At 40.7% G+C, this 12,249-nt stretch overlaps 1 protein-coding gene across 1 annotated transcript in view; it reads right to left on the bottom strand.

Annotated features, from left to right (window-relative positions):
* CFAP47 (cilia and flagella associated protein 47) overlaps positions 1-12,249 on the bottom strand; it is a 186,097-nt gene continuing 173,848 nt past the window's right edge. The window contains exons 61-64 of the mRNA XM_033146380.1: positions 11,564-11,735; positions 9,424-9,585; positions 935-1,103; positions 1-225 (exon numbers count right to left, since the gene is read on the bottom strand). Coding sequence (XP_033002271.1) covers positions 16-225; positions 935-1,103; positions 9,424-9,585; positions 11,564-11,735 — 713 coding nt within the window. The 3' untranslated portion in view covers positions 1-15. The remainder of the gene's footprint in view (positions 226-934; positions 1,104-9,423; positions 9,586-11,563; positions 11,736-12,249) is intronic.

The following is a 12,249-nucleotide window of genomic DNA, read 5'->3' as shown; positions in this document are numbered from 1 at the left end:
TGAGGGCATTATGCTTTATTTTGCTCTTAAAACGAGAGGTGCTCCTTTAATGGTGGAGGACACGCCAGTGGATAACAGCTTCATATTTTCCCGTACAAAGTTGCGTTGTTGCACCGAAGCTGATCTGACATAGGTATTCCTGCAGTCAACTTTTGCTGATGAACTTGGTGGCACAGTTTGTGGGGGCAGGCCATTGAGCTCATACATCCATTGCATTGCTGTGGTCTGAAAACACCAAAGAGAAATTTCAGTAGAGATGAGTTCATAGTCTATTGCTGTGAAGCAGACAACAGCTATCTGCCACAATGTGTGTAATTAGGTCATTTATTGTTCCCAGCATAGGGGGTGTCTCAAAAAGCCACATTACCGGAACTGCACCATGGTGGAAAAAAACATTACCATGCAATAATAAAGCAAGGCAGAACATTTCGCTTTATGAACTAAGAGCAGAGCGTTAGAAATATGTATACTGTCTAGCGCCCTAGGTAATCAAAACTCTTGTTAATGCTCAACAGTCTGAGATGCAGCTTCTGAGGGAATTAGTTCACAGCAGGAAGTAAGCAGAAATAATAAATGGGCTGCTGGCTTTATTTGTACCCCAGGGATTAATGGGGTGCTTGAAATAAACAGCATCAATTTCTAGCATCTTTGTTTGGGTCAAGTGAGTCATCTCACACTATGGGTAGGAAAGGCAACTCAGAATTCCACACTGTAAATTCTGTACATGAACACGGTGTGATATGGATACAATAGCAACCAAGAACAAAAGTCATTTTCAGGTACCTTCTTTATAGTAGAGCTGACCTATTTCATTAGGAGATAACTAGCCACAGAAAGGATATTTTATAAGCATTTATTTTAGAGAAAATATCCTTAAGTCCATGAGCTTACTACAGTAAAGTCCCCTATCAGGAATCCCATTGTAAGGGCTCACCTGTATTACTAATGTTGCTTTGTGTTTCTTGCTGTACATATTAGGCTTGAATCCAACAGTGATCCAGGTTCCTGTCGAGTCAAGTGGAAGAAGTTCCCCAGCTTGAGGCGATACAGCAAATTCTGGATCGCTGCCTGTTAGGAAGTATGCCGTGTAAGGCTCTGGGTACCTAAGTGAGGAGCATTCAAAATATATCATACAACATTTATCACCATGCAACGGTAGTCCTAAATAATTGGTATTCTTCTACAGGAGATGAGCAATGAAACATTAATGGTGCCTTATAGCTGTGCTTCCTGTTATTCAACTTAGTACATATACTGGTTTTCTTAGCCTGCCTACTGGAGAGACTTTCTATATATAATGGTTTTTTAATGTAAGTTTATCCTTCTTACTGCAGGCATTCATCTAACTAGTGGTTTCCTCCTGACTTGGACAGAAGGAGGCAAATGTGTTCCATTTAATCTACCTCACTTCTTTCAAGGAATCTGGGCGTCTTCCAAAGTAAGGAGAAGCTGCAAGAAATAGCACACACACACACACACACACACACACACACACACAAACACACACACTTACCGTAGTAACAGCAGCTTCAAGAATCTAAAACACAATTGGTTAGGAATATCATTGACCTAATAAGTCCTAACAAAAACAAAAACTCTACTGGAAAGGTTATTTGGCCAGCATATAAGAGACCAGTCAGTAAGAGTTCAGAAACTTGCATTCCAGGAAATGTTGCTGACATCCTTCCTGTAGGATAGGGCAGAATTGTGCCTGGGAATCAGCTGGAGAAATGAGAAAATGCAATTCTCCATTCACCGCCTCTCTCTGCAGGTTTCAGAGCAGTAACGGATCAAACCAAAACATCAAAAAGGAAATGAAGGCCAACATCACCCAGATTAGTGTTGTAGCACATCACGAGCCTAAGGGTACTTCTAGTGCAGTGTTTTTCAACCACTGTTCCGTGGCACACTAGTGTGCCGCGAGATGTTGCCTGGTGTGCCGTGGGAAAAATTGAAAAATTCAAGAGAATTAACTTTATATATAGTCAATATAGGCACAGAGTTAAATTTTTTAACATTTTCTAATGGTGGTGTGCCTCGTGATTTTTTTCATGAAACAAGTGTGCCTTTGCCCAAAAAAGGTTGAAAAACACTGTTCTAGTGATAGCAATAAAATAGTAATAAAATTCCTGATTGCCCTGTTACCATTCTACATACCTAACCAGAGAAAAATAAATAAAAGCACTGACCCTAAAAGAGTGGGTAGACATGCTAGAATAGGTAGCTGTTGTTGCTGCTTTCAGTTCCTGCTACTGCAAACCAGACTTACTGTATAAAAAACACAGACTATTCCCTAATCCATGTGGGGATTACTACCCTGTGAATAGTTTTTGCTTCCAGAATTTACAAATCCAGCACAATCCCACTATTTCATGACACTGATAATACACAGCTAAAGACAGCCCTCGTCCTAAACACCCATATGCATTCTTAATTGAGCCAGTGCTTATTTTGTAGCATTTTATTATTATTACAACTAAAGTAATCTTGGCTCTTGAAGCAATTTATGGTTGCAAAATCCCAAATATTATTTTTAGGCCCTCTACATTATTCATACATCCATGGATGTGTTCTCAAGTTTATTAGGTTATACCCAATCATATTAATTAGTTTCTAAAGAACATGTCGCAAAGGTAAACTGGGTCACTTGGTATTTCAAAGTGAATATTGCACTGATTACTGTATTTTCATTCTGTACCCAGCGGTTTTTTATATAAACAATGCAATCTCTAACTCAAAATATAGTTCCCAACAAAAGCAAGGCTTGTTCAGGTGTTCTGTGTTTAATTATCATGTAAGAGGGAGCATGGGGGGGGGGATCCTAAATCTGCTTTCCCATTCCCACCCCCCTCCATAAGTCGGAGGGATAACTTCAAAAGGGAGTCTTCTCTACTAGTGGAGGCTCCCTGTGTGATTTAAAATCCTGGAAAATCAAGATATGGGAATCTTCTATGAGCTGAAAAGGCTCCCTGCTGCAGAAGTTATCCATGCAACTCATGGAGGGCAAGGCGGGAGGAGTTAGTGTGCTGTCTTCTCCCTCCCCCTTGCATGTTGATTAAACATAGAAGTAGGACGGCTGAACAGGACAATTTGATCCAGGTCCACAGGAATAAAAAAAATAAGTACATTATATGGGCAAAGCCATTTAATTTGTCAGATAAATAATAAATTACTTTTTCAATTCCATGATTGCCTTCTTTTTATATATATATAAAGCTTTTCGAGGAGCAAAAATTATTAAAGGTTAAGAATGGACTTTTTGAAAAAAGAAAAAAGCAATTGGGTATTGTTTGAAATGCACATTTCAAGGTAGTCTTGTTATCATGAGATAATTTACAGCGGTAAAGTTTAATATGACAAGTGCAAGATAGTTGATAGGCACTTTTCAAGAAAATGATGACATAACTACAGGAGTATAAAGGGCCCATCATTTATCATCATTGATTGCATTATGTACCTGTCCAAGAGAAATTTTGCTTTAATCAATCACTCTGGGGCATGAAGTTTAGACAACAAAAGATATTTCAGCTCTACGGATGACCCACTGCACTTGGAGAAAAAGCTCAAAACCCCTTAATGAAATAAAGGTTGGTTACACTGTTAGATAACCCAGCCAGGGGCCAATATTACCTCGGTGCCTCCATAGTGCAATTTTTCAATAAGACATTTTAAGTATGTATGTATGTATGTATGTATGTATGTATGTATGCCCACTCAACAGCTGCTAAGGTTTGGGGTGCCTATTTCTGTCAATGTTCTTATTTAGACAGTGAAAACATGTATGTGTCCTTTTGTATGTATTTTTCAACATGATACAAGCTTGCTATATTTATCATTAATATGATCCCATGACTCATTTCTTTCTGACTTTTGAAATAAATGGCCAACCAGCAATCCTGGCACACCTAGATACGGTTGGGGTAGGAAATAAGTGCTGCTTTCCCCAGTGAGACTTGTCACACTTCAATTACATTGTCTTGTGCTTACAGTACAGCACCATGGTACAGCTTCACCTATTACTTTCTGGTGAGTGGGTATACAATAATCAGACCCAGTGCTATTTGGGGGGGGGGAAGGTGCAGGAACTCACCATGAATACCTCCCTCATTCTCTTAGAATGGCAATAGCACCTACCAGAGAGGTGCCAGAACTGAGTTCTGGCTGAAAAAAAGCCCTAATCACATCTAAGGAAAACAGGGAAGTCTGAGCTTCCCTGAGACTTTCAGGATTTAAAAAGTATAGGGAATTCCGCATTCTGGCAATTCTTCATCTGATAGCAAGCCTAAGGAATTAAGCTTCTCCTGGTAGCACTATAAAAATGTTTGTTCAGCAAAACCAGGAGGGATGACAACCAGAGTAATGAATAATATGAAGTATTAGTTTCTTGAGACTAACGCAGTATGTGTCCTATTTGATAAATGATATTTTACCCCAGTCACTCTTATCTGCCCCATGCATGCTGTCAGGTTGTTGTTGTTTTTTGTTTAATTAAATACAGTATATCCCACCTTTCCTTCAGAAACCCTAGGGCAGCATATGGTGTCTAGTAAAGCCACGGGTACAAAGGAAAAGCTGAGGAGTTTAATGCACACTCTTGATCAGGGGTCGGCAAGGTTTATCTTGCCTGGGCCAGATCAGTCCCGCAGAGATCCCTCTGTGGGCTGGATCGCGCACGTGCATGAGCGCGCCCCCATGATTTCTGGTGCTGCGGAAGTGAGTCCCCATGCTACGCTGCACCAATTTAGCGCAGCGCGCGAGCGGGCAACTCGTAGGCCGGTCAAACGAGCTCCGCAGGCCGCTTAGGCCTTAAGTTGCTGACCCCTGCTCTTGATGGATGGCTGTTCACACCTGCCAAAAGTGGGATGCAGAGGGTGGACCAGATATGGGCAGATCCAGTTCTTTATCTCTATCCTATATAAAAGCATTAAAAGTAGTACTAATTGCCACTGTCTTGAAAGTAATGTACCCCACAAATTTAGATCTGTGATGTGTAAAATATGTGTACTTGGCCTGCAGATTAAGAACACCTCCAAGGATATTTCAACGTTTAGTGAAAGATAAAACATTTAAAAACATACTAACTATGTTAAACATTTTTTACTTGAAGTATGATTTGCTGAGTTCGGTTACAATATGCTTAGGACTGTGCACTATGCTATGGTTTTCTGGCATCAATATTTTTTCCTACATTTTTTTCTTAACTAATAGAAGTCTAACAGTACCATTCATTTTCATAGCTCTCTTCTACTGTAGCCAGGCAGGTGAGGCCTTCTAGCTCATAAGACCCATACCTGAATGAGAGTCATTTTCATAGAAGAAAGGCATGCCAGGTTGCTGTTATTTTAAACAGTGGCTTCATCCAAATATTCATCCAATCCTCCATTACTAAGCTAGAAACCTCATGACCTTCCTGTACTTTAAAGTTCTAGATATGAGGTCAACAGGGCCAGAATTCTCTCCCCCCCACCCCCGGCATTCCTCAGAAGACGATGAAGAAACATATGAAGAAAGAAGGGCTCTCGTCAAGGGAATTGGCAGCGTAACAAATTACATTCCTTGGTAGAGAATAGAAAGAATGGGGAAAACAGGGGCGGGGAGGAATATTTTCCAAGTGTAATAAAGGCTGTTCTATGGTTTCTCTGACATGAATAGGCTGCATCATGGATCCTCTTTCTATATAACTATAATGATTCAGACTTTATTATACCTTTTCCTGGAACATTAGATCTCTTCACTACTATCAAACACCTACCAGCAGATTACAGCATTGCCAATGCAATTACTTCAACTTTTGTGCTCAGAAACAGCCTATTCTATTTGAACCTGATAGCTTCACCATTGTGACAGAAAGCACTGCCATATTTTGAAGGATCCTCTCCGCTGACAGCCATGAGCGATAGCTATAGCAACTGTCCGTCTCAGGTACACAGACGCAAGAAGTGGGCTCTTTGCAGAAAATCAATAATGGCCAAGGACATCCTTTGAAAGTGAGGACGTTAAGATTTCAACTCGCACTTTCGTCTCTCTTCCAAACACTTAGCAGAACAGGCAATAAAAGTTAGATTTAGAAATTATGGAAACTTCCTTGTTCCCACTATTTAGAGATAGGCAAGCTTCCCAAAGTTTTCCTTAGATTACCGGTACTTCAGAAAGTACCTGAGTTCTTAAAAAAGAAAAAGAAAAACAGAATTTAGGCTCAATCCAACGGCTGATAAGAAATACTCTGTCCTTTTCCCCACCTCCATTCCCCTCTGTGGAGGTGGGAAAAATGCACTGCTGGAGGGAAGTTTGTTGGGATGTGGAAGCCCTCTCCATGGACCATTCGTGGCGTATTTGGCCCTTTCCCCATGTTTTCATTCCCATAGTGGTTTTTTCCTCACTCACAGAGGCAGGCCCACTGAGAGATGGGCATAGGTGGTACCGCGCCCAATGTCAGGATGGGTCCACCATGTGGAGCAGCAACTGTTACCTGCCTGTGTTACTTGCAAGCAGATCCACAAGGAAGCCCCCATTTGCAGCGCTTCAGCTGCTGGAAAGCACAGGAGCAGAAGAAAGTAGCAAGAGAGGGTGGAGCAAGGAGGCAGAGGACCACCAAAACAGGCCACTTTCACCTCCAGGTAAGAGCTACTCAAGCAGGAGCCAGACAGCAGAGGGAAGCAAGAAGGCCTGCCCTGTGACAGCAGGCAGCAGCAAATGCATCATGCTTGCAGGCATCTGTGGCTATACCTTCCATACACTGTTATGTCCCCAACCAGAGAAGCCCCCAACCCCAGGGCTACTGTCTGAGGGTGTGGTTGTGGCACACACCAGCACTGCCACCTCCTCCTCACCATCTCTCTGCTTTTAAGGTGTTTGCTGCCGCTGGGAGCAAGCAGGAAAAGCAAAAGCAGCATTGACTCACCAGGAAAACAGTTTGAGGAGGGCAGGGCTACCATGAGATATTTTCCTCTTGTGTGTTCCCTTTTGTTTGTTTCAATCAGGGTTGGCAAATTGTTTATTGTTCTAAAATGCCTGGGCTGTGTGATCTTGCAGTTAAAGCACGGAGCGGTGTGCATGCACTTTCCAGGCGTTTTACTTGCTTATTTCTCAACATGGTATGCAAATTTACACTGCAGCTTCCTTTTCCTCTACCAAGAAAGGCTCAAAGCTGTGTACGTGGCTCTCCCCTTCACCCCTTTTTATCTTCGCAACAATACTGCGAGGTAGATAGTTCAGCTGCCAAAGTTGTGAAAGTGCACACATTTATTTATTTTTTTGCATGTCAATCTTGACCTGGGTTGGCAAGCTTTTTTCTGTTTTTCTCATTTTGCTTTAAAGTATCAGGACTGTGGAATGTAGCAGTTAAAGGAATGCGGGGGGGGGGGGGCTGTTTTCTTTGTGCATGTTTACTCCTCCTAGGAGCTCAAGGCTTTGTGCATTGTCCCCCTTCCTTTTTATCTTCAGAACAAAACTGAGACATAGATTAGACTGAGATAATATATGTATGTAAGCAGCAGTGCTTGCCAATAGATTGCAGGGGGTAAGAATGCAGGAGGACCCAAATCCACATACAATGTAGTGGACCCAGGAAAGCACGTTGACACCCCGGCCATAAAAACGAATGGAACCATCAAATCTTATGGGGTCAGAGAAGGAAAACTACTCATTAGTTCCTATTAGAGTAGGAAAAAAGATATGTGGGGCAAAACATGAGGTAAGAGGGAGGAGCTATTGCTACAGTTCCAACCCCATCCCAGATTTTGCCCCGTGCAGTTCTTAAAATCAAGCCCTGTGCAATGTAATAGAATGGTGTAGCTCCATTATATTACATAGACCTAATTTTAAGAAGCTGGTGAGGGCTCTGGTTCTGGGTTTCAAAGCTCTCATGATCCCTGGCTGACAAGGATTTGGCCGAGTCAGTGGAAAGAATTGGACAGCCAAGGCATTGTTTTGTTTGGGCTTCAAATCCTAGTGGGAGAAGAATCTGGGAGTTTTAAAACATCACTGTGTTTTTGAGGCAGGATTTTATAGGCTTTTGAAATTCTCCCTCTCTGGAATCCTTATAAATGTATTATGCTGCAAACTTATTTATCTTCTGTTTATTGAATTAAATCCCACTCTTCCATTGGAAGACAATGTGGTCTCTCATGTATATACTGTTATGAGTCTGGGGTGTTAAGATGGTGTCAGACCCCTCTAATACCTGGATCGAGCAAGTGTTAATATCCAATCAAGCCAAACTAGCTTCCTGTGAAGTGACAGCTTGGGTGATGAGTCATTAAGGGGTATTAAGGGGCAACTGATAATAGGGAGTTGAACTGGGGCAGTTATGTAAGCGAGAAGCTGGAGGCAAAAGCAGCAGGTTTGAAAAGGCAGAGAGAGTGCCTGACTGATTTCTGCAGGGATCCAAGGCTTTGGCTGTGAGAGAAGCAAGACCCTCTTGGGGTGCTGATGCTGTGAACCCCTCCATCACAGGCTCAGGTTATATATAGGTGTAAATAAACCATATGTCAGAATGACACAAAAGTTTGCACTCTGTCTCATTTATAAAAGGGAACACGAACCCTCGATGACCGCCTGGAACCCTGGAATCTCGCGCTACTCAGAGATGGAGGTGGCCTGCAACAATACTACCTTTCCTAGCTTTGCCTTGTACTTTTACATGTAACGCAATCCTTTGCATTTACCACTAATTATTAACATTCTAAGATACCATTAGAAATGCTATAAGAACAGTCTGCTATCGAGTCCTTGCTTAATGACCAGATTTCATCTTTGTTTCCATTATTTCCTAGTTAATACAACATACACTTGTTGATACAAAATGGAGCCCGGGGAGAGTCCTTAATTTACTCTCAGTAATTTGCCCTGATTCACTTCCTGGTAGATGATACCATTATCCTACTATGTAATATTTTCAATTAACCAGAATTTTTGTTTGGTATGTTTTGTTTTTGGATTCCTTCATTCATTCATTTTTTTCAGGGCAGGACAGAGCCTGAAACTTGTTGCAAGAAACAAATGCAAACTCCAAAATGATCTAGGCATAAGGAACACCAGCATTTTAGACAGAACATCTTTGGACAATATATGTACTGTATTTTGTATGCAGCATGATTATACAGGAATAATAATAGCCTGATGGTGATGATAGTTATATCCCCATAATGATCCAGGAAAGTTATTCACCTGAAACAATTTCTATATGGTCCCACAGCCTCAATAAACGTTAACCTGTTTAGGCACCACATTCTTAGTATAGCATTATTTCCAAACATTCCCTGATCTACTTGCTCATTGGGATTTTTTTTTGGGGGGGGGGAGGAATCTTGTATCAGTCTTATTGACTACTTGCATATTGTCCCTAAATAAACTGAATCCCATTGGATGCTACATTTCATCCCCGAAAAAGAACTTTATGTTTTTCCCCTTAGATATTCTTACCTTGTTTGGCTTGTAAGCTTGAATTTAACTACTGATTCCTTGTTTAAGCCAGCTGCTTCAATATTGATGACATCATCCACTTCTGGTTCAGTGGCAACAAACAGTATTGGAAACTTCCAAATGCCTCCCGTGACACACTGTACCACCAACGTTGCCGGATGCCTTCAAAATTAAGTTTAAAATATTCATTATAATAGAAGGCATAATGCAACGTTAAGTCAAATAAATCAATGTCCAAGGTGCACTTATATTCTTGTAGACCTGTAATGCATTACACAGCCGGTCATAAATTGGATTGCAGATATTATTTTTATGCAGGATAGTATATCCATTCTTGCTTTGGAAAGGGCTGTCAGCTAAATATCACATTATTTTCCCCATCTGTTTCTGTAAAGAATGAAGAACCAAACTAATTGGTGCAGTCTAATTCACCTTACGCTTACATTTCAGTAGCAGTCTTGATTTCTGCAAGGTGACACCTTGATTTATCGTGTTGCTGAAAAGGAGAACTGTTTACAGTATGGCAACAGTATGACAGCTCAGTAATTGAGATGTAATTTAAGTTCTAGTTTCCAAGGAAATGTAAAATTCTGTCATTAAAGTCAATGACAACTCCCACAGACTTCACTGGAGATGGAATTTTATTCCTAAAGAAGCTACATCTTAAAAAGAATTATTATTCTCTCCACCCCACCCCTGAACAGCTGTAACTATTTAACGTGTTCTTCAGATATAGTTAATCTTGACAACAATAAAATATGCTGTGGGACAAAGGATGAGTGACAATGAGCTGTCCAACACAATCCAATAAATTCCACAGAGAAGTAGAATCTGATTCCACATATCTCAGTCAAACGTTATCCAAAAACCCCTAGATTTATTTTCTTCACTCTCCCAAAATGATGCAGGATGAGACACCATTTGGTGTTTCACATAATGAGAAGTAGTGCATTTTCAGAGCAATTCAACTCTTCTTAGATTGACACTCATTGCCTAGCTAGGGCCATTGATATAAAAATGGCCAGAATTGGTCATTTTCAAAAGAAAAGCAGGAGGGAAATTTGGAAGGAACAGAATGTATTTACTCCTTGCTGTTGATACAGTGCTCTGTATGAACCCCAGGGCATATGACATTTATGCAAGCAAGCTTCTCTGGTCACTTTAAGAGATGGCACAGTTCCAGCATGTTTTTGCATCACATGAATGTGGACATTTTTATGGATCTCCACGTACAAATTCAGATTCCTGCATCAGAATAAAATGTTGAACTTGAAACACAGCTTCAGAAATCAGGATAGCAACTGTTGTTTTTTAAAGGTTCCAAAGCCACTGGCCAAGCACACACACATGCCATCACTCCGCAGGAAAAAAAAACCCTGAATATAAATTGTACATCATATTTCAGTATGCATGTGCAAACTTATTTCCTGTATCTTGTGCATAGACCAGATTTTTATGGCATCTTTTTTAAGGTTTGTTGGGGCCAATGCCATCAAGATTCCAAATCATGCCATGAGTCTATGCAAATATAGCAAGCTTCTCTTTATAAACCACCACCACCCCTCAAAAAAAATATGGGCAGTTGAGAATGTGGGGTCAGGTAGGTAGCCGTGTTGGTCTGACGCAGTCTAAATAAATAAAAAAAATTTAAAAAATGTCAAGTAGCACCTTAGAGACCAACTAAGTCTGTTCTGGGTATAAACTTTCATGTGCATGTATCTGAAGAAGTGCGCATGCACACGAAAGCTTATACCTAAGGTGCTACTTGACAATTTTTTAAATTTATTTATTTATTTTGAGAATGTGGGGGTTAGGCTAGCATATTCTGTCTCTACATGTGACCACAGTTGCATGAAAGGAAGCACCTGGAAAGATCTATTGAATTCACAGGAATAGTGGTGGCCAGTATTTACAGGCCCCTTTGGTGTCTGTGATGCGTAAGAGAATTATCACAACCCCCTAGGGACACAGGAAAAAGCATTTCTAGTCCTATGTAATTAACAGACATACATGCCATACTTGGCTATAGATATGAATCAAACATCCAGACCTAAATAAGCCTGAACAACAGAAAGGGCTTTCAAGGAAAAGAAAGGAGGCCTTGTATCAGGCCTAGAGAAATCACAATTGGGCACCGTACCTCATTGGTTTGCTAGGTGCAAATATGATATTGAAGATCAAGGTCACAATTCCAGTTTTCAGATCCCGAAATTTCTTCAGCAAGTTTATAGCTACTGCAGACTTCAGCTGAGATGCCACTCTATCAGATTCAAACTCAATATCATACACAAATTCTTCTGGGGTAGAGAATCCTAAAGAGAGAGAGAGAAAATAAGAACATAGCATTGTACATGTAGTATAAATAAAACTGGGTTTCAAAGAGGAGAGACTTGCTGTTTTGGAAAAGGTTTGATACCAAAAATGAATGCTTTTCACAGTTTCTCCCCCACCCCACCCCACCCAACCCCACCCACTGGCCTCACTATCATCCTTTGCCCTCTTAGAAAGTAAACTGTATGTGTATATTGTCTGCAAATTGTTTCCTCCGCAATCTGGCTGCTGGATACATTATATACAAGGTGATAAAATAGCAACTATTAATCATGTACTAATGCCATAATATAAACAATATACATCCTCATTAACGGTCAGGGCACAGCACAGCACCTAGCTCCTTGTCTGTGATGTATTGAAAGGCAGACACCAGTACTGTGAAAACATAGTTAGCACAGAGAGCTGAAAGGTTCTAATAGGGCCATCTAATTTAATGGGCTATGGTCAATTACAGATGACTGTAAACCTGATTTTCTGAATAATAAGCAATTT

Source organism: Lacerta agilis, chromosome 4 (assembly GCF_009819535.1).
Source record: "Lacerta agilis isolate rLacAgi1 chromosome 4, rLacAgi1.pri, whole genome shotgun sequence".
Taxonomy (NCBI): Eukaryota; Metazoa; Chordata; class Lepidosauria; order Squamata; family Lacertidae; genus Lacerta; species Lacerta agilis.
The sequence above is the reverse complement of the archived record's forward strand: the minus strand, read 5'-3'. Positions and strand labels throughout refer to the sequence as shown.